Raw genomic sequence first — 23821 nt, 5'->3', positions numbered from 1 at the left:
CATTGATATGCCGTTAATCATTGTAAAACCTTTCAATTGGAAGTGAAATGACACAAACTAAAACAGTTTTAAATCAATAAATGTCTATGTGTAAAAGTAGGTGTCTTTTATCTGTAGTTCTGAGTTCCTTTTACTTTGAAGTGACAAATGAGAGAAGAAAGTATGGTGTTCGAAAAAAAAAATCAAATTTGAGATTTCAACGAATTTACACGTATTATATAGCCCCTAACACCGAAAAAGTTATTTTTCGATACATGTCCATCAGTTCGTCCGTCCGTTCGCTACACTTTTCTGTGCACTCGCCTAGAAGCCATACCTGAAGCCATATCTCGCCTAGAAGCCATACTTGAACATACCGTAAATTAGTTGAAAAATTTACGGTATGTTCAACTTATCTGCACCAAATTTTAGTTTAAGATTTTCATAGTATTTCCTATAGTTTTTTTTTTATTTCCCCCCTACTCCCAAAACAAGGGTAGTTTCCTGTACGATGAAAATAAAAAAAAGATATTTTCTCATAACTGGCTCTAACGATCTTGTTTTCTTTCTTTTTTTATAAATCAATATTTAATTAGCAACCCTATTTTGTGGTATAAGGCATTTATCTGAGAAAAATCTACAAGGGGTAGTTTATACTAAGGGGGTGAGTTTTTTCTCAGTGATTTTCTCAAAATGGACTCAAATGTTTTCGTTCATATTTCATAAATAAAGATTTCATTAAGAACTTATCAATATGGCATAACTCGTTTGTCCTAAAAAAATGCGAGGGGTAGTTTTCTTGGTGGAGTGTTGTCTGGGCGATTTTCTCAAAAACGACTCAAAAGAGTTTATTCATATTTCAAAAATAAATATTTCGTTAATAACCGAACAATATGGCAAAACTCGTTTGTCCTGAAAAAATATGCGAGGGGTAGTTTACTCTTGGGGGTGTTTTTCCTCCACGGTTTTCTCAAAAATGAGTCAAGCAATTTTGTTCGTACTCAGAAATAAATATTTCATTAAAAACCTAGTAATATGGAATAACTCGCTTACCCTGAAAGAATCCTCAAGAGATAGTTTATTCGGGGAGTTATTTTTCCCTCACGATTTTCTCAAAAATTACTCGGACAATTTTATTGATAATTCATAAATAAGTATTTCATTAATAACCCTATATTTTAGTATAAGTCATTTCTATGAAAAACAATTACAACGGATAGTTCATTTTTGGGGTCAAGGTTTTTTCTCCGACAATTTTCTCGAACGACAGGCGATTTTGTTCAAATTTCGCAAATAAATATTTCATTAATAACCAAAAGTATATCTTAACTCATTGTTCGAAACAATTCACAAGAGGTAGGTTACTCCTGACGTGTTCTTTTTGAACGACTTTCCCAAAGTGACTCATTTGATTTTTTTCATATTTCATAAACAATGATTGCATTAATTGGTCTATTATATGTCTAATGAAAATGTGCTCAAAGTGTGAGTTAGTTTTGTAGTATGGATTTTCTTCAATCGAAGTTTTTTATTCGATAATCTGACATTCGATGTATTTGAATAATACGATAATTTTATTCGTATTATCCAAATACACACTTCAGTAACAACTGCGGCCTAACACAGTTAAGAAATTGAATTGAAAAAGTTTACTGCGGTGGCCCTGTAATTGAATATTTTTTGAGAAACTCCCTAGCTTTTTGTGGTAAACTCAGGCTTTTCTTTTTCGAGCGACAAAAGAGAGAAGAAAATATAGTGATTGTGAAAATAATATCAAATTCAGATTTCAACGGATTTACATGTTTCATGGCGTCTACATACCGAAAATGTGACTTTTCGACACCCGTCCTTCCTGTCCGTCCGTTCGGCACACTTTTATATGCACTCGCCTAGAGGCCATACCGTTCAACTTATCTACACCAAATTTTAAACTTAGGGTTTACTTAGTATTCTTACAGGAGCTTTTCCATTTTTTCCTACCACCTAAAATAAGTGTGGTTTAATAACAGGCGAAAATCGAAAAACGCTATTTTCTCAAAAATGGTTTTAGCAATTTTGTTTATTTTTCATTAATCAATATTTAATTAACAACCCTATATTGCAGTATCAGATATTTCTCTTAGAAAAATTTACAAGGGGTAGTTTATTCTTGGAGGTGACTTTTTCTCGACGATTTTCTCAGAAAAGACCCTGGCGAATTTTGTACACACTTCATAAATAAATATTTGACCTTACAACATGGTATAAGTCAATTGACCTGAAAAATATATGAGTAGTAGTTTATTCTTGGACTTGAATTTATTCCCAGTGAGTTTCTCAAACACGACCAGTTGGCAACCCTGTATCTCGACAACGAAGCTGAATTCGAAAACTGCAAGAGGACCATTTGTCTCCTTTTGATGTCACGAATCACCTCCCGAAGTTTGTGGACATCTTTCAGGTTCACCCTTAATGAAGCTTCTTTTCGAAAAGTTAACTATTAACTTTAGGCATTGTTTATCTTTTTTTTAAATCACAAATGTCGTTTTAAGGCAGAGAACTACTTCTGAGAGAATAGATCTTGAAAAATAATTTTAAAACTTAGACTTTTGTTTTCGAGACATTCCAGACAAGACGAGGCATTTTACAAGCTATCTCGTGTCCAAAACATTTGCCTCGTATTATCTTGGATGTCACAAAGCGCGTCTTGTCTCTTTCTCGAGACATGTCTTATCTCGTGCGCATTCGTTAACACTTGGAAAGGATTATCTTTCTACTCAAAGCATTGTTTTTATAATGGTTGCATATTTATGATAATTGCTGTCCACATAAATTACAGTCCTTTCAGTTGAATTAATTTTTATTATTATTATTATTGAAATTGCAATATCTAGTTTAACGTTGGACGATTATGCACCTACGCTAAGGGAGAATGATGATGAATGAAATGGTGAAATGAAGAAAGTGGGAGGAAAATGGAAATTATCAAGAAAACACATACCCATGCACACGGTATTTGTCCACCTCAAATTTCACTTGGCACGAAGTGGAATCGAGCCACGGACCCCCTGCACCAAAGGTCCCTACAATGCTTTATTATTATTATTATTATTATTATTATTATTATTATTATTATTATTATTATTATTATTATTATTAATAATAATAATAATAATTGAAGCGAGCTTAACGAGTTTCAACCGTACAACTCAACCAACGTTTGGGTGCCTGTTCGTTCGTCTGCTCCTCTCATAAAAGACATTTCATTTTAATGAAACTAGTAAGTGCCTTCTTTTAGCTCTGCGAAGTAACTATTGCTTGGAATATGAATCTGCAAAACATAAGAGGTAAAATTAACCAAATGGTGCAAGTTTCCACTTATATATACAAAACAATTTTGCAATATCAACTACGTGAATCTTGTCCCATAAAGAAGCCGAAACCCCTACACCGAAGAGCCCTCCGAGATTTGATCATTGTCCACACGGACTGAAATTGTCATTTGAAGCCAAGACTTTAATATGAAGCCAATAATTTCTTTAAAATAGACGGAAAATTCGGAAGTTATAAGCATTTTCATATTTTTGCCTTTTCCCATAAGGGAGCCGTAGTCCCCTATACTGAAGACCCCCCCGGAGATTTGATCATTGTCCACTCGGACCGAGTTTGTCATTTGGAACCAACACTTTAATACGAAGCAAAATATTTCTTTAAAATAGACGAAAAATTCGAAAGTTATAAACATGTTAATAATTTTGCCTTTTCTCATAAGGGGGCCGTATTAGCCTACACTGAAGAGCCCCACGAGATTTGATCATTGACCACTTGGACTGAAATTCTCATTTGAAACCAAAACTTTAATATGAATCCAAAAATTAAACTTTTACATCAATTTAAACTGACTGGGTTCCAGTTCCCCCCACTATTGTTTAGTTTAGTTAAGTGGTAATTTGTGACAGCTTCACATCATCAAAAGAATGTTTCACTTCCCCTCCCCTCCCCCAGGAGTTCGTGCTGGATCCACCACTGGAATCAATAGACACTCTTCCTATTCTTTTTGTCACCCTTGATTGTGTAGGGGCTCCCTCGTACAAATAAAGAAGCGGTAATATTACAATCAAGGGGCGCTATATATTAGGTATTTTTTTTAGTTACCTACCCCTAACCGCACAGGGCCATCTTTCGTAGAATAAAAAATATTATGTGATATTCCAATCATGAAAGGGGAGAGGATGCTGTAAATATATTTCTTATTCATTTTGTCTGTCCTGCTTATCAAAAATTACTTTCTGTTGGAAGGCTACTGAAATGAGAGGGGCAAAATAAAAAGTCGTACCCCCTCCTACATGGTTGCTCAAATAAGTACTAAAGAAAGCATTTTAAACTAAGATATTTAAGATTTAAACTAGGAAACTAAGATATCCTACATTATGTAAGGATGGCATATTCAGGATTATTATTATTATTATTATTATTATTATTATTATTATTATTATTATTATTATTATTATTATTTGAATGTTTTTGGAGCACCGAAATTTTGTGAGACGAACAATGATATGTAGAGGTTTAAGATGGGTGGTCATAGAGGAGGAAAAACCAGGATTTTTCTCTCTCTGACTCTCTAACGTTAAGATTATGTGCTGAAGGTAAGAAGCATCATCATTCTACAATAGGTTGCTTTTACGTAGAATATCAATTACTTGAGTTCTCCTCCTTCGGTCTACTTACCTTATGTAGTAAATTCAAAACAATTTCAATTCAATACAAATACATTGTAAAACTTTTCCGTAATTAAACATCTAGGGAAATATAAACATTTAATAGGGAAATCTGTTATCAAAATATCCAAACACGTAGATAGAAGACTATCTAGTGAGAAATATTGTGAAACTTTATAAAATTCTCCAAATTAGAATTAACATTTACTGGGAAACATTCGTTATGCGCCAGCGAGCATATGGTGAGCAGTGAGCACAGGGGAAATAATTACGAAACTGTTTGCAAACAAAATTAGGGACGCTAATGCAAGTGCGACAACAGCATTTTTTCTTTTTTTGGTATCGTCATGAGTTTTACACATACGTTACAATTTGATTCTTTCCCAAATAAAAAAATAAAAAAAAAATAACCGTAGTGTAGTGATAAAAATGATAACGGTACTTCCACGGGATCGAACCCGCTACCTTCAGCATACAGACTCGTTGCTTTACCTAACTGAGCTATTTGTTTTTTTACGTGAACTGAGCCTGTTCCGGTAAAGACGATATTTCATTACGATCGTCCTACCAATTCGTCCTTTTCCATAGATAATTTCCACTATTTGCTCTATCTTTATGTTAATACTTAGCATATATTCATATATTTGGAGTTTGCAGATAATGCATATAATAAGACATACTAGAAATATTCGTTAAAAGTTTAGTTTGTAGATTTAATCCACATTTCTCTCAATGACATAGATGTCGCTGCTTCGTGTTGAAATGCAGAATTCCCTCGTGTTCTTGAAAATTTCCCACTTTAGCAGAGTTGGTAATTCTCGAGATTTCTGTCGATTTAATGTTTTTTGCTTCTAATTTCTTTATTTTAAGCTAATATCTAACACAAATATTAAAAACGGGTTTGTTATTAACATGTCCTGCTGGGGAAACCTTCCGAAATTTCGAACATATAAAGAAAACGGAGATATTTTCAAAAAACTTCAAAATAAAGAGACGCGTCATTTATTTTGCTCATGGTAGTACGTATCTGAGTACCATTAAATGTAAATTATGCGTGTTTCTTATCAAGAAAATTCTTTCTTATAAACACTGTTCTACAGTGTGCTCTAATACAGGATAAATCACGTTTTCTTGCTCTTAGACGACTACTTTAAATAGATAAATTTCATGAAGTACAGCTTATTTCAAGTGTGTTTAAGATCCATATAGAGCTTAAACGTAAATAAAGGATTGTGATTTTAGCTGAAATACTATAGGCTGGCCGGAGAGTCAACGTATTCTAATGTATAGTGGAAATGGAAGTGGTTTTCTCCTTCCAACAGACGGTTATCAAAATAATGCGAACATCTGTATTTTGAAACATGTAATATGTGTACGGTAGCAACACTGAGGATGCATGTGAAGCTCGTGGTCGCTGTTATTGGTGTGTTGAGTGACTGTCTATAGTACGTCAGACGAGGTAGAATGGAGGCGTGTGTTGAAGCAGAAAAACTCTAGTAATGCAAAATCGAAGACTTTTCTGAGTTTCAAAAAGGCCAAATTGTTGATGCACGATTAGTTGGAGCAAGTGTATCTAAGGTGACCTGTATTAAATACGTCGCAAAGAATGGTATCTAAGGTAGTGACAGCAACCATATGGCAAAACAATATTGAAAAGAGTAACACTGAACGGAAAAGAAGCATCAGTAAGGATTGAAGTGGATTCCTGCAAGAACTGCAGAACAAATACGGAGAAATGAGTTTCACGTAGCACCTAGAACAACCTACTGCGACAATCAAAGTAGGATGCAAGTTGTATAAATTGAACATTCATGATTGGATTGTGTTTCCAAATCGCTGATTACCGCCAACAACATCTGATGATTGGAAACGCGTAATATGGTCCGACGAGTTCTCTTTCATCTTATTTTCAACACTGGTTAGTGTTTATGTATGGCGGACGCCCAAATAAACTTATGCTCTGAACTGTTTCCTTCCTTAATGAAACATGGAGTTGACTCTGTGATGCTGTAGGCCGCAGTTTCCTGATATTTCATGAGTCTTGTGATTAGGTTCACAGGACATATTACTGCCAGTGATTCTATGGGCATTTAAGATAACCACGTGCACCCTATGGTCCAGATGTTGTTTCCAGCTAATGAAGCAATTTTCCAAAATGAAATATATCACCTCCCTTGGCTAGTCTAATACTTAGAACTCAGCATTATTGAACATCTGTGAACAATTCTGGAGCTCAAGACTCTGAAGCAGATATCCTCCTCTATCCTCGTTTACGGAAATGAATACTGCAGTTTAGGAATGAATGGTACAGTACTGCTCTGAAAAATATTCACTTTATATGTGCCGACATTCCAGGACGGATTACAGTTCCAAACCGATAGATAGGTAAGTTGAATTTTATTCAGGTGTTTTCATTATTTTGATAACAATCTGTATATGTTCTTTTTCAATAAACTTGGAATGAACTAACTTATTTGAGTACAGTTTTCTTTGAAATAGAGAAAATGTAATCCTCTATATGGAGCCATAGATCAAACTATGGCCAATTCATTAAGTTATTAAACAACAAAGCATTTTTGCCAAACTGCACACTATGGAATCAAATGAGAACATTAAAAATATCTACTTATGAATTAATATTTGGCAACAATGTGCAGCTAATTTTTGTATTTGTATTGAGCGCATATTACCAGCCACCCTGACATCAAAGCAACAAGATCTTACTAACCTGCCAATCTCACTAAATCATTTAACGATGGCAACAATGGAAGAGGTCTGCATTGTAAGAAGAACAACACCATTAATGTGAGTGAGAAATTTGTTATCCACCGACCAGGTGTAGGGTTTGTTAATCCAACTTCCTGGGCCCATTTCCTTACAGTGAATACTAACGGTGAAACTCTCCAATCCATTTGACTATACAGGTATAGCAGCTCAGACATATACACAGCCGACCTGAAATACATTTACATACAAATGGATGGTACAAAGGAACTCAGAAGCGCGAACAGAAAATAAATTACTCGCCAGAAAATAGTGAAAGCATAGTAACGCTTCACTAAATGCTTTATGAGATAAGGAGCTTCAAAACAATTTCTTTGTTCTTTTGTTTTGCTCTTCTTTTCTCCCTACGTTACCTCCTTATTCGATGAAGCATTTAGTGAAAGCAATTAAAGTGTATTTTTTTACGTCTATGTGAGTAAGTTTTCATTATTTTCTCTTAAGTAATTCATTTTTCATTTTATATACATGTTTAAATATGTCAATCAGAGTATACTTATATAATAGTTATATACACAAATGAATGAAAGTTAAATAAAGGCTTTGTTTTCAAGATTGAACGTCTTGTTATCGCGTGTAGAAACATAACATCCAACATCGCTGCCATAACAACAGACTGGACGACAATCATCTATCCATAGTATTCCTTTGATAGCTCCTACGACAGGCTACTATGGTCTACCATTATATACTATGTATTATATACTATAGGACTATACAGGATATTATAGTCCGTCTTTGTGAATCTCATTTCTAGATATATATATATATATATATAGACCGATCTGGATCAAAACTCTCATGCAGGTCATTTTTAATGCCAAAGACCGAAACAGTCGTAGCTTCATCATTTCTGAGGAACACCTTTTGATTAATTTGTTTCAAACTGACCCACACTAAAGGCTAAATTAGGTCAATATTAAAGACTGAATTCGATACGTCTCAAAAATCATCTGGAAGTAGAAGCTCTAATATTAAATACTTTTAGAGATTCTGTACGTCTTAGAGACAATACTTACTCAAGAAAGACCACATTTATTCAATGACAAAGAGCCAAAACCAACATAAACTTTCTTTTTCAGTTCAAAAATGTAACGAAAATAAAAAATATGCTAGAAGCCTAATGGGGCCTGTCAAGTTCGGATACGATGATTGGTCAAAAGGCCAAAGGTTGAAACTACTGTTAACTTCAATAACGATTTGAGCGATCTGGACTAAAATAGGATGGTCATTGATGACACTGTTAGTTGGCTTGCCAAATTTAGTCAAGAATAGTAGGAAAGATGAAATCTGATCACATGTTAAAACCCACATGACTTTTTATTTCTCAGCAACCGCCTAACTGATCTAATTCAAAATTAGCAGGTCACTGACGACATATCAAAAGTGGTTTCCAAATTTGACTAAGATTACTCAAGACACATGAAAACTTGAGTCAAGGTCCAAAGCTGAAACTGATAAAATTTCTCAGAAATAGATTGAAATAAAAGCGAAATACAAGACTTCAATGTTCTGTAAGACTCGGAAATAGAAACAGAAACGAGTATAAGTTAGGAAAAAACAAAGCCGGGATTTTCTTTCTCAGGAATTAATTTACCAATTTGGACTAAAACTAAAAACAGTAGAAAATGACACACAGTATTTTGCAGCTCACATTAAAATATATTTACGTTGATAAACGGTATTTTAAACACTGTCTATCATCTTAGTATGACAACTATATATACGTGACGCTGTAGGCATCCGGAGTGGCACAGTACTGCCATCTGTGTATAAAGCGGAGGATGCATGTAGTGTGTGTTTGATTGTTTATAACATACGTTGATACTGTACTGAGTTCTGATGGAGTGGGGCGATTACGAAAATCGTGTAGCAGTAATTGCACTACACAAGGTCGGGAAGACAGCAGGTGAGATTTTCAACCTCCTAAAACCCCTACAAATCAGCAAGAGATTCATGTATCGCGCTATACAGCGATACATCGAAACTGGAACGGCAGCTGACCGCGCAAGGAGTAGCAGACCACGAATAGTACGAACCCCGCAGGTCCAGAAAGGAGTCGCAGCAAGAATTCGAAGAAATCCTGTTCGAACACAGCGTGATGGCTGCTGAAATGATCAGCAGAAATTACAAGTCTCGTGTGCTCAGGAGTGACCTACATCTACGGGCGTATAAGAGGCGGACTGGTCACTTTCTGACCCAAACATTAATGTCGCAGAGGATCTTTAAATCAGAGAGACTGTTGCGGCGTTACGCCAACAATGTGCACAGAAAGATTCTGTTCATTGACGAAAAGGTGTTCACAACTGAGCAGCCCTACAACGCCAAAAATGACCTTGTGTATGCCACGTCATCTACTGCAGCTCCTGAGGCAGCTCCAAGGGTTCAGAGGGCACATCATACTGCCTCAGTGATGGTTTGGTGGGGAGTGAGCTACTCAGGCACAACCCAGCTGCATTTTTGTGAAAAAGGTGTTAAAACATCTGCCAAGGTGTACCAGGACACAGTGCTAACTAACACCTATAGTGAAACCACTGTCTGCTACCATGTTCCCTGGAGAAAGGTGGACCTTCCAGCAGGATTCCGCTCCAGGCCACAAAGCGAAAACAACCGAGGAGTGGCTGGCACGGAACGTCCCCGACTTCATTTCTACCGCTGATTGGCCTTGTAGCAGCCCGGACCTTAACCCGTTGGAGTACCGTGGGCAGTCCTTCAGGGAAAGGTCTGCCATAAACGGCATCCATCTGTCGACAGTCTGAAACAATCCTTGACCCAAGCAGTGAACAATTTTCCCATGGACGTGATGCGTAATGCCATTGACCAGTGGCCGGACAAACTTAGTGCCTGCATCAAGGCCAAGGGGCGACATTTCGAAAAATGATTCGTGCGTCAGGTGTATAACATATCAATGTAAAACATGACCAAAACAAATTGCCTAGGTGTTAATACTCTCTGTGTTATTCAATTCAAACTTGGCAGTATTTATGATATATACTCGGTGTACCGCTCAAAAGTTTCGAACAGGCCGGGGTTTTGTAAGTATTTACTGTGATCCTATAATTTTGACACGAGAACTTTACCACCTTGCATTAGATGTACACCTGCCTAAAGCATAGAATTTGACGACAGCTGAATTGAGGTCTGAGAGGTACTGCAGATGATACGTCAAATTTTAATTCTTAAAACTGAAACCAAAAAAGACAATTTGATATAGATATTCCATAGTATAAACAGAAGTGTGGAAGGTGACACAAGATATTAGTTTTGTTTGGGAAGTGTAGATATAGAGGGTCAACAGTGACAAAATGTAGAAGATAAAGTGGTTTTCCAAATTTTTCAGTTCTCTATACCTTATAAGTATGCTGGCTTTAAAAAAGCTGAAAACACCAATCTTTGAAAAAGGTTTACGACGCCCAATACACAACCTTCTCTGCTCAAACGTTGCTCAGTAGAAGCGTACATGTAATGCTCGTCGTTACTATTTCCATGAGCAACAATGGAGCATACGAAACCATCGTAAACACTTTTCAAAGTATTGTATTTTTGGCGTTTTAAACGTTAGCATATCAACAAGCTATACACAACTACAAAATTTGGAAAGCTACTTTCAATTTTCTGTCATTGCATTGACCCTCTATGTCTACACTTTCCAAACAAAACTAATATCTTGCCTCACCTCCCACACTTTCATTTATACTATGCAATATCTATATCAAATTGCCTTTTTTGGTTTCAATTTTAAGAACTATAACTTGACATATCACCTGCAGTATCTCTCAGACCTCGACTCAACTGTCATCAATCCCGGCGGGAGCTCATGTGGTTCGGATTCCACGTTAATCAGTAGGTCCATGTCTCATATAGCCCTCGCTGCTGAACAGGACGTAAAACTTAAAATCAACTCAACTCAACTCAACTGTCGTCAAATTTTATGCTACGGGTAGGAGTACCTCTGATGCAGGGCGAAAAAGTTCCCGTGCCAAAATAATAGGATCACAGTAGATGCTTATACAAAAATCCGGGGTGTTCGAAAATTTTTGAGTGATAGTGTATATAAATTTGCAGATTACGCACTAAACATCACTATACGTTATCGATTATCAATTTATCCGGCATACAGAAAAGAATATTTACCTATTCTACAAAATACAGTAGCTGTAGTGTGATATTATCACCATGTGTTGACATTTCATGCCCAGGTTGTCATATAATCATATCTTCACCATGAACTGGCACCTAAAGAAACCCTGAAGAATATAATGTCACCCACTATTTTTGTTTTATTTTTAGCCATAAAATTAGTTCTCGTTGAGCATGGGAAGGGTCTTAGTACACCTGACATATTATTCCATAAAATAAAAGGTACTTAAAAAAAAAAAAAAAAAAAAAAAAATTACAAGAAGTTAAAATAAAGTCATCTGGTTTTGAAGACTATCATTTAAATTAAAGAAGAATTAAACTATCATTTAACTTACATGTTCGTCATCGAAAGATCACAATCAATGCCAGTTAATTCTTGTCTGTATTTGATTATTGGTACTCTAGCTTGTAATATCCTTTTTACCTGAAAGCAGAGCAAAAAAGAAATTGTCAACAACTGTTTATCACAAATCTTGAAATTCATACTGATTCTACCCCAACGTTGACACAAATTTCCTGATTTCGATTAAATTTGTATCTTTTTCCTGAACACTACAATTTTCAGTACCGAAATGTTAGGTATCTTTATATATATATATATATATATATATATATATATATATATATATATAAGTAGTTTCTGTTTATTAGTTTCAATTTACCGAAAACTTTACAACATTCACGTATTTAGTCCAGTGAGAAAGGAAAGAACAGTTTTCTCTTTTAAGGGATTTCAAGATAAGTAACTGAACACAATTTGAAGATTTTTTTAAAGACGCTTTCCTCTGCACGTTCTTATTTTCCAAAAACAAAAAGATCTATTACATAGTATTTAACATTATTTAATTTATTTCAATAAATGAAGTATAATTGAAAAGTCACCTCAATAAGAAAACTGTTCTGACCAGACTCGACCAAAGAAAATATTCGTGAGTGCTGAAAACCTTCCGCGAACAACTAATAAACAGAGAATGATACACAAAGAATGAAAAAATGATTGACTGCACCGAGACTCAAACCCGGGACCTTCGGCATACTGTACCGATTCATTAACCACTACGCTACCCAATCCGTTCACTAAACAGCCATACGGTGTTCTTTCACTTAGACCGCAATACAACTTCCTATTGTGCTTGAATAATCCAGTGTCCGCTTTTCAGAACACGTCTAACGGTTGTATTTTACTTATAATAACGATTGGAGGAAACAACCGATAATTTGCAGAAGGACTGGTGTGTTAAAAATCGGCTGTTTCCTCCATTCGTTATTATAATAAACGGAGAATTTTCTCTTTCCTTTTTTTTTTTCAAAAAAATTTACATCTAACAAGTAAAATCACTTATTAAGTTGATACATGGTTTGATTATTGTAATAATTATCACTTGTAATAATTATAATATAATAGGTATTGTAATAATTATAAATTACAATGAAAGCTTGTTATAGTAAATTGACCTAATTCTATTGCTGATTTGACGCGTAGTTTCCGGTTATCTTGACTTCTGCGCTATGTCTTTGATATATTTCGATTATTGTTTGTTGTTAAAGAAGTTGATTAAACTAACGAAAAAATAATAATTCTTTTCATGAACATGCACTCAATGATACTTATTATCCAGTGCCTAATACATCATTTGTTATCTCTCTGTATAAATATTATTAGCAAAGATTTCATATTATAGTTCTCCTTTCACATGATATGTAACGCAATAAGCGATGATTTCACTGATCTTTATGACATAAGTTTAATAAATAATGCACAATATGCCGCCATGTGCCAACTCTTAATACTAAATTTATAACTGATGAAATGAATGAACTGGAGATATTCATTAACGAAATGAACAATAACTTTATTACGAGATATTTAATTACTTTAAATATGCAGATAATATAGTTCTTTTCCTCAGTTCATGTTACTTTGCGACAAATGAAGAGCGGATATTATTTTGATTTCATTGGATATTTAGTTATGATGATTAAACATTATTTTCGAGATTCTGTAATTATTATTTTATAAAGCATGGATGCGTAATATTGAATTTTTAATGATATTTAACGTTCAAAACGGAAATTTGATTAATTTGCTACTAAAATTTATCTCTGGTCTGATTAGATTACCTCTGAAACAATACAGGCACTGTGAACAGCTTTCATTTATTTTTTGTTTATTTCTACTTTTTATTTTTTACTTTTTAAGAACCATGTAAGACTTGAAACCCAAAAATTCCACCTTCAGAAACTTTGCCTAACTTCTTAGTGAAGCTACAGATTTTAGGCAACAATTTGCACAAAAACTTAGAAAAGGTGAAGAAAATTTACACACGTGTACTGCGGAATATTTGTGCCGATTTTTCTATTGAAGTGACATTTCTGGTTTTGAAGTGATATAATAATGTAATCAAAAAATAGATTTTGACTAGCATCACGTCTGTGCTTGAGAACGACGTGGGATTTTGAGTTTTAAACTATGTGCTCAAGAGCACGTAAGACTAGTTTAGTAGACGAGATTAGTAACAGGTAAGATTTATTTTCAGACTCAAATCATTCGGACATTCTAGTATATTAAAATTTCAATCCTTTTCTTTTTCGAAGGCAGATTAGATTTTTATATGCTCTCTTCATGGTAGAAATAAGAGAAGGTAAACCCACACGCAGCCTGCCCTTTCGCGTGACATCACCTTCGACACCAAACCACTGACCCTCCGAACTAGATACTACTGTCGCGCCCTTTCAGTTGACAGGTTGCTGGTTGTATTTTTGTTGAAGATTTTCTACGTTTACTTTGTTTTTAGCATTTAGTTAATTTGTTATGCGCTGTTGTGTATGACATTTTCTATGTGTAAATATTATTGTATATTTTGTACTGTACATATTGAGTAAATAGAACTCATCTCTATTTGTTACATTGACTTTTAAAGCTTTAACACTGCTCTCATGCGCTGTGCACAGCTGTAAAATGAACACACGAAATAGAAAAGTTGGTGAAGAGAATGTTAAGTTCCATTCATTTCGAAAGCAGGAGGATCTAAGCAATTTTAAAACAATAAGGTCGTAATTTTGTCATCTTCGATTGGGCTCGAAAAGTCCGTAGGTCCATACCCTACTTATACCAGCCATAGTTTTATGAATTTTACCAAACAAGTAACACAACATATATGTTCCTTCCTACCACCACTTTAAATACAGCTTTTGTAATAATACTTTTGGCATTAATTTGCTTATTATGTATTTTTCTATATAAAAGATCAAGTCCTGACTAACTGATTGATCAACGTCCAAGCGAATTAAGTTAGAAACTTGGAATTTGGACAAGGCATAGGTCCCACTAAAAAATTAAAAAAAAAAAAAAAAAAGAAAAGAAAAAGAAGGGGGGAAAGAAGAGTGGAAATTATTATCTTAAAATGTCCAAATCTTAGAGTGTTTGAATGTTAAAGACACGAAGTTTGGTATAGGGACTTCTCATTTAAAATAATTATCCATATCTTCATATCTTTTAGCGTTTTGTGATAGTTGGCCCAAACGGGAAGAAAACTAAGTGAGAATAAGAAGGGGTGGGAATTACAATTATTATAATAAGATGTCCACATCTCGGAACTTCTTAAATTTAAAGACTTGAAATTCTGTATTTGGACTTCTCATTTAAAGCGTTTTTTTTAATATTTGCCCTAAAGGGAACAAACCAGGGTGAAGTTACAATTGTTATAATTGGAAAACCATATCTCGAAATTCCTTAAAGTTATTGGCATGAAAATTGGTGTTTGGATTTTTAATTAAGATAATTAAATTTAAAATAATTAAAGACATGTTTCTGCGTTTTTTAAAATGTTTCCTTAGAAAAAAAAAAAAAAAGAAAAAGGGGGTTGGAGTTGAAATTGGTAAAATAAAATGGCCATATCCCGAAATCGCTTAGGAGTAGAAACATATTAATTAATTATGTATTTCAGTGTTTTTTTATATTACCGTTAAAAGGAGAAAAGACAGGAAGGAAAAAAGGTACCATATTGGTTGCAATTTTTATAATAAGTTAGCCATATCTCAAAATCCCTTAAGATTAGAGATCTTAGGGATATGAGAAGTGAAAGGCCGTGGGAAAAGCAAATGCAGGGATATGGGGGCGAAGTCTCCGGCTAACCGAAGGCTAGTTATTCAATAAAAAATCTGCATGAGCTAAACTTTACATGCCGGTTTCTGGGTATTGGTTTTTGAAGCTCCAAGTTAATCACATAACTATAATTCATTTGTGCCTATTTTCTAATATTCAGTAGTGGTTTATAAGAGAGTATTTTGGAATGAAAATCTATATTTTAAATTCATGTGTTTTTTCATCATTTATGTCAACTTTATTTTCTTTATCGGGATAATAGAAGATAATTTATTCGAATATTTACCGACCGAAAGAGCTCAAGTGGTAGAGCGTTGGCTTCGCATTCGGGAGGTCGTGGGTTCCCGCTGCCGTCCATCCTGACTGGGGTTTTCCAGGGTTCCCCTCAGTCCAGAGTTCCCCTCAGGGGTCCCCACTAAAACAGCCCCTGGCCAATACTTTCCTAAATCCTTTTCATAGTTGTTGTTGTTGTTGTTGGATATCCAATATAAAATGGCCTCTGAGCTGTATCTGGTGATTGTTAAATAAATAAATATTTTCATAGCTGTGGCTTTTGTTATGCAATAATTTCAATCTTAAGAAACTTCCTTTAATATGTTACATGCTTCATCCTTTTTAATAATCTTACTATTTCTAAAATTATTTGTTTAGATCAAGCAAAGAAAAAGAAAGAAGTAAAGTCCATTCTTTTCCGTTTATATTTCAGTTGTTATTTGTTCCTTTCATTTTAATGAAGAATCAAGGTACAAAAGTACGCAAGAAAAATTGCTCTTGACAAGAAAATTAAATCAAGCTAGTTTAGAAAACCTTTTTCTTATATCAGAGACATGGGTTCCAATAACGACCATCCGGAGTCTCTAGGATTTACGTACAAACTAAGAGGGTACTATATAATGGGAAAGCATTCTGCTGTTTTATTTACCTACGGTTAAAATATCAAAGTTATTGAAGAATCTTCTACGTTGAAACTCCGTACTGCATGACGAATTATGTATAACAGTACAACTTTTTAACATATTTTATCCGGCTTAGAACATACATAAGGATAAATGAACTAAACAAGCAACTGACAAGCTCTTCCTCCAAAAGAATATTTTACAAGAAAATGAAGAAACTGCTGGTGAGAGAATTAGGACGTGAGTTAAAAAAATGGCAAATGCAAGTGGATTAGGTCTACTGGGGATACCATTTAAGAAAGAAAAAAAAAAAAAAAACACACACACAACGGACAATACTTCTAAGGTCGTGGGGTAACCTGTCCATATAGAGAAGTGAAAGTTTGATTCTTTTGGATGTAATAAGAGTATATTGAAATACTTGATTTATCCTACTTTTATTTTTATGTGCATTTTTTAAAAATAAAATACATTCCCATTCTGGAATAAAATTTGAGTAATACAGGGTGGCACATATGTCACGCATGTGTTTTAATGCCTCATATTTTGTTTAGTAAGTTATTAATGGAAGTTTTTTTTTTAAGGATTGTAAAGGAATCCTGGGAGATTCATCATGGAAAGATTGAGTCCTGAACAACACACGAAACTGATTGAACTGTATTTTGAAAATCAAAGATCAATCATACTCACCCAGAGAGCATACCGTCGGCACTTCAATGTGCGCTTGACTTAACTGCTCCAAATTTTTTCCTTTGGGGATATCTCAAAGAACGTGTATATGTCAACAAACCAACAACCATCGAGCAACTCAAAGACAACATAAGGGCAGAGATCCGTGCGTTACAGCTAGCAACTCTTCGTAAAGCTATGGACAATATACTGAAAGGAGCCAACATTTGTGCAAATGGCGGACATTTGAAGGACATAATTTTTCACACATAATGTTTTCTAATCTCCCAAACATGTACTTCTTTCCTGTGACAAGAATAATTACTTGCATTTAAAAACACAAACATTATACACTGTTTCAACCCATGCGAGACATATGTGCCACCCTGGTATAATAAACATCTAAATTAGAAATAGCAAATAGACATCTTAAATTCACGGCAGCAAACAGACGACAGCGCGACTCCTGTCCCGAGCGTGTGTCGAAGGTGACGTCATTGCGCGAGTAGGACGCAAATGCGTTCGCTGATGAACTTACCTTGTCTTATTTCTACCAACGCTCTCTTAATGTCATATCTTAAATGCTTACGACTAAAAATGATCACAGGAAAGTAACTGTCTCCCCAAATGCTCTGCTGCTTTTTAAAATGATTATGATAATAATAATCTCACATTTCAGTCTGCGCGTCACGCTAATCTTTACAATAAAGTCATATTGATAGATGCCGCTACCTACGTTGTCGCTTGCCTATATAACTAAGTCCTTAAATAATTAGATGGAGCAAACAAAACAAAAAAAAGTTAAATGTAGATAACAATTAATAATAATAATAATAATAATAATAATAATAATAATAATAATAATAATAATAATAATAATAATAATTACTGAAAAGGCAAATTGAATTTCACATAGCAAAATTATTATAAAGGTAACCAAGAAAGTTCTATCGCTTTTGAATTGAAAGTTCTGTGTTCAATTGACCCTCACACCGTGAATTGAACGCAAATAAAGATAAGGCGACGGTCAGTTGTTGGTGTGGGTATATCCAATACACCACCTGGTTGTGGCAATTCAGTTACAACGTGAACTTGCGTAAGGACAGAGTGAACATTGGAACTCCACAGAGCGTCATAAGGGCGTGTATGCTGTACGCGATCAAACTGGGGTTCAACGCCGCTGCAGGAGGCGAAAGATATGCCAGACCTTTGGTGTGAGTGTCGTGACGACGTGAACAGTGCTGCGGTGGTCTAACAGGTTTAAGGACGGTGACGAAACACTGGAAGACGCGCCACGTACCGGAAGATCAAACACATGTACAAAATGAAGATCTTTAGGCAGCAATTGAGGCGAACAGTGGCCAGACATCTGAGGAACTCGGAATACAATTCAGTGTGAGTAGAGAAACCATCCGACAGCACATCCAACAACTTTAGAAGCACTACAATTTGAGTTCATGGGTCCCATATGATTTTATCTCCGGACCAGAAGGCAACGCGAGCAGACACCTGTGTTTCTTTGCTGTCTTGTCTGAGGAAGAAGCCATTTCTGGACAGGGTGTTGACATGTGATGAGAAGTGGATCATGTATGAAGCTCCACGGCGCCGTCATCATTGGTTAGCATACCATGAACCGGTTCCAAAACAGCCGAAATCAGCACTGCACCAGAAAAATGTCCTCCTGTGTGTTTGGTGAACTGCTCGCGGCATCGTGCATCGAAAACTGCTACCAGCTGGTCAGAGCATCAATGCAATTGCGTACTGTTAGCAGTTGAGCAGTGTTCAAGAAAAACTCAAAACTCTGGATCGTAATAGGGTCCTCCTGTTACAGGACAACGATAAGCCCCACGTGGCTAGGATGACCTGGGACACCATTCTATGCCTTGGATGGGGAACACTATTGCATCTGCCATACTCCCCGGTCAATGCACCGTCCGATTATCGCATGTTCCATTCCTTTGACGATCACCTTGGAGAACACCAGTTCAAATCCCTAGTGGAGGTGCGAAATGCACTTAATACCTTCTTTGCTTCGCGGCCCACCAAGTCCTACCGCGATGGAATCCATGTCCTTCCGGAACGTTGGCAGAAAGTCGTCGATGCTGGTGGGGACTATTTTTGATCTTCCAGGTATGTCTTAGGTAACCTATCGATGTTCGAAGGTGGTGGATGAAAAAGTGTCAGAACTTTCTTGGTTACCTTTATACCAATAAAGAACTATCATATCTTAACCCAATACCTTAACTTAGCACTGTTAAACTTCCACTAGCATGAACTAATAACATAAATATTTAAGCTTTAGTACGCTAACGTACATGTTACACATGCATATTTTATCATAATCAATTGATTAATCAATTAAATTATTTATGCATGTAATAGATAGACAAACTCATATCCAAGTGTGCAAACTACTTTGTCACATGAGAGACCGGGGATTTTGGTATTGCTAGAGTAGTTCAATAATCACACCTTATTCCTAGTCTATCAGTTTATTTGAATAAATTGACTAACGAAACAAGGCTAGCTAGATTGGTCCTTACAATTAGAATGTATACAATAAAGCTTGACACGAATGCCTGTACAATTATTGAATCAATTAGCTATCGTGATTAGATGAATATCAATAAAATATTTGTATTACATAAATCTGCTTGAGATACTGAAAATCAAGTTACTACTTAACTTTTCTCATTCAAAATGAATTTCCGATTTATGTAATTCTGACAATTACTAACAAAATGTGAGTAAACATGAGTCCTGGCACAAAGGCCTAAGGTGCTTGAGGATAATTAAATTGGACTAATGCTACTACTGGTAGTCATTTTATGCTAGATAGAAACAACAAAGAAATGATTGTCAACTTATATGTTCGTATCCATAGATGAATAATATCACAAGACAAAATATTGACTCGCGACTACAGACTCGATATTCGAACGCGACTAACAAAGTCTCGTCGATCGAAGACAATCATCAACTCCTCCTCTGGTAGAATTTCTGGAGATTATATACACATTTGTTTACCACTTTACATCTTTCTGTTCTCTATTTCTGGACTATCCTGACCACAAAAAATTGTTTTCTGTGACATAGTTACGGAAGTCCTTATTTCTCTTGTCACAAACATTTTGGTGAACATGTATATTTTCCACTACACAAACAGTTTCTTTTTCCTTTCACTTGAGATGTTTACTTCTTAAAGTAGTTTATAGCCTTGTCATATACGTGAATACACTTTCAAAAGCCTTTTTAAAATAAATTGCTTTATTAAAACACTAAAAAATTTTGGTCTAGTTTTGTATTCACGTAATACTAAAATGCTGTCAATAAACTATATTTCCTTGCGATATGCAGCCGTATCACACTCGAATAAAGGAAAAAAAGAGAAAAGAAAAGAATAACGGTTGCAGCACATGAAACAAAGATAAGAGTAAGAATAGTCCTGTAATATATATATATTGCTTTCCTAAATCATAACACTTCAGTACTTAAAGTGATTTTTATGAATCAAAAAATATAAATCTCCCGTCTTCAAAAGTGGACAATAGCATTACCTTGTTCCAAATTACTCTACTGAAAGAATAACTGCAATTAATCTCTGTTATTTTTGTAATGTATGTGGCACTATCATATTTATGTTTAATGATCTTTACCTGCGTGCAGCCTGGTAAAAATAACTGTAGTATGTCGCTAATAACTTCCATCTGTCTTTGAACTTGTGTTCTTCCGTTAGCAAGGGATGGTTTAGCATGGAAAATAAGTCGAGAATCTCCCTTTACCTAAGTGAGAGAAATAGGGTACAATAAGTGATCACTAACTTCTAAGAACACAGGAAGAGTGAAACCAAGTATTATTACCTTTGTGTCTTTGGTTGACGTAAAATTAAGACAATTTAAATATTTAACACTAAGACTACAATCTCAAAAATGTAAAAAATATTCAAAATCGCAAAATACCTAATGTACAGGAATTTCAGCGATAATCCAGAACTCTGACGCAAGAAGGAGCAACTTGAACAACAGTCTACATATACCAATAGTGCAATAGGAGATATTGTACTTACCAAGTCAATAACTATATTTGTACTAAAGCAGTCCCCACGGATTACGTGGTATAGAAAAAAAAAATAAATGTATAAGGCAAGATGAGACAGAGTCTTCGAGGTTTACTTCAACTACCACAAGGAACACAATGTAAGTGCCTTTTCATAATAACCTTTTTTGATAGTTTCGGCCTTGCTTCGTATCTCAAGCACAACTTTTATACATGTTGAGAACAAGTAATGAAATTACAACCTATTTATCAATTATCAGTTACATATTCTTTTCAATTCGTGTTTGTTTCTGTCTCTCGCAATATTCCGTGAGAAATCAATCTAAGATTTATTGATCTAAGAAAGTTCGATTTTCAGCTGACACTTCAGTATTCACTATTCTTTACAGAATAACACGGTGGAAGTGTCTTAATGAACATGCATGGTTCTGGGTTCGATTCTGAGTGTACAGAATTTTCAGAATTATTGCATAATTACGCATTGTTTTCGAATTTTTTTCTTTCTTTTCCGTTTTTTTTCTGGTCACGAAATAGTTTATACACATTTACTGCTTTATTACACTAGGCTATAAAAAATATCTGGTCGATTTTTTTAAAACATTTTTAGCATTTAAGGTTTATTAGACCATTTTTAATGCCGGTTGATAAATTAGGTCAATTGTTGGACAATATTAAAATCGAGATTTTAAAGACAAAATAAATAAATAAAATAAGAGATACTCTTGCACAAGCACATATTTCCCACCGCACGGAACACGCTGGAACATAATCATGACTTTAAACACTCAGGCCCGTATTTATATATTGTGCGCCCTTGTGCTCTATATAATCTCCCCCTCCCCCTCCCGCACAAACTTGTTTCAAACAAGGAAACAAGCCGCGATTCTGCAAAAATACCAGCTCTTGTTGACTAGCAGTTTAGGTATGACACGTTACAAAAGTTTCAATGTAATTTTAAATGGCTTAATTTTCCCAATGATGATTATGATGTGGGGTTCTACCCGAAGATAGGTGTTTCTCCGAAGGTCCCTGGGCAAGGTGAACCCCCCCATGGTAGTTTGCCATTGCCTTCCATTGAATGATGATGCACTAAGGACGGGATCTACAGCTTAACTTGGGATCCGAACCACTTGTCTGCACCGAGAATCGAATCCGGGACCCCTTGATTAAAGGCAACGAACTTAACCATTCATCCATTGGGGACACCTCTCTCAATACTGGCATGTAATTTATTTATGTAGGTTTTAATTTATTGCCCGGGGAAAATGCATTCTATTAATTCTTAATCAACCGTTATGTCATTTTTATATTTCATAATTTCACTTGAATTATGATTTAATTTTTAAATATTTACTCTTATCATTGTATTAATAAAATATGAAATTAAAATAAAAACTAGGCAGTGTTTTTGATATTGTTTATTTTTAACTTATCACATAATTAAAGATTATAGTGACTTTAGTAAAAAGTACTTTATAAATAAACTTTATATGTAGAAATTCATATTAGTTTACGGAATGAGTGTGAATTCTTTCATTTGTTTCTAAGCTAGTCGAACGAATACGAAACTCTCTCCAAAATATTTGCAAATAAACTTTTTCTTCTGTTGTTGGATTACTTGAATAAAAAACTCTTCCCAAAGTATTTGCAAAGGAACTGTTTTTCTCCTGTGCATGCGTTTCCTTTCTCATATGTTTTAGGTTATCTGAAAAAACTTCCCATAGAAAATTTTAAAAATAATCGAAAACGACCAGTATTAGAGTTGAATTCATAGTTCTTGAGGTCGCTGAGATGAACAGTGACAGTTTTAATCCAATTCAACTTCAAGGTCATACTCCACTTCCCAGGGAGGGAGCGAGATTTTAAAAGTAATCAAAACCGACAGATACTAGTGTTGAATTCATAGTTTTCGAGGTCGTTGAGTTTAGCGTATCAGTTTTCATGATGTTCAAGTTCATTCTTACCCTTTGGGGTGGGAGTGGATGACTTTTTAAAAAAATAATTAAATAAGCTAGCTAATTAGTAACTACTGTAATTAGAGCGAATTAAACACATTAACATATTTTCTCGCGCTTGCGCGGGACTGCGGGTTGCTAGTTTTAAATATTACTTTGATGTGAATCTTTTTGCCGCTTCCTAAATTCTGCCTCTGTGCTCGAGCACAGAATAACACTTACCTAAATACGGGCCTGAATGAGGGCGGAGTGATCATCGTGAAACAGAGATCCGAACAGATGGAGAATATGTGTGCAAATTCTCCATCTGTCTGTAGGGATCCCCCATTACGATGTGACCCTTTGCTACGATTTGTACGTTATTGCATTTGTCTGATGCAATTTTACATGAAATCTTTTGATCCAAAGGAGATATCTTTCTGCACTCGAGAGATATTCGATATATCAGCACATTCACCGCTTTTTGAAATTCTCTCAAGGTAAAACAGCTTGCAATTCATTTATTATTATTATTGCTTAATTTCATGTCTATTATCACCT

The 23821-nt window shown here is 35.1% G+C and overlaps 1 protein-coding gene across 1 annotated transcript in view; it reads right to left on the bottom strand.

Moving 5' to 3' along the window:
• LOC145668466 (poly(A) RNA polymerase, mitochondrial-like) overlaps window positions 1-23821 on the bottom strand; it is a 53308-nt gene that overhangs the window by 13188 nt on the left and 16299 nt on the right. Inside the window, exons 5-7 of the mRNA XM_081736380.1 lie at window positions 20927-21052; window positions 11936-12024; window positions 7408-7634 (exon numbers count right to left, since the gene is read on the bottom strand). Coding sequence (XP_081592506.1) covers window positions 7408-7634; window positions 11936-12024; window positions 20927-21052 — 442 coding nt within the window. The remainder of the gene's footprint in view (window positions 1-7407; window positions 7635-11935; window positions 12025-20926; window positions 21053-23821) is intronic.

This window comes from Thermobia domestica, chromosome 13 (assembly GCF_964235325.1).
Source record: "Thermobia domestica chromosome 13, izTheDome1.hap1.1, whole genome shotgun sequence".
Lineage (NCBI taxonomy): Eukaryota > Metazoa > Arthropoda > Insecta > Zygentoma > Lepismatidae > Thermobia > Thermobia domestica.
The sequence above is the reverse complement of the archived record's forward strand: the minus strand, read 5'-3'. Positions and strand labels throughout refer to the sequence as shown.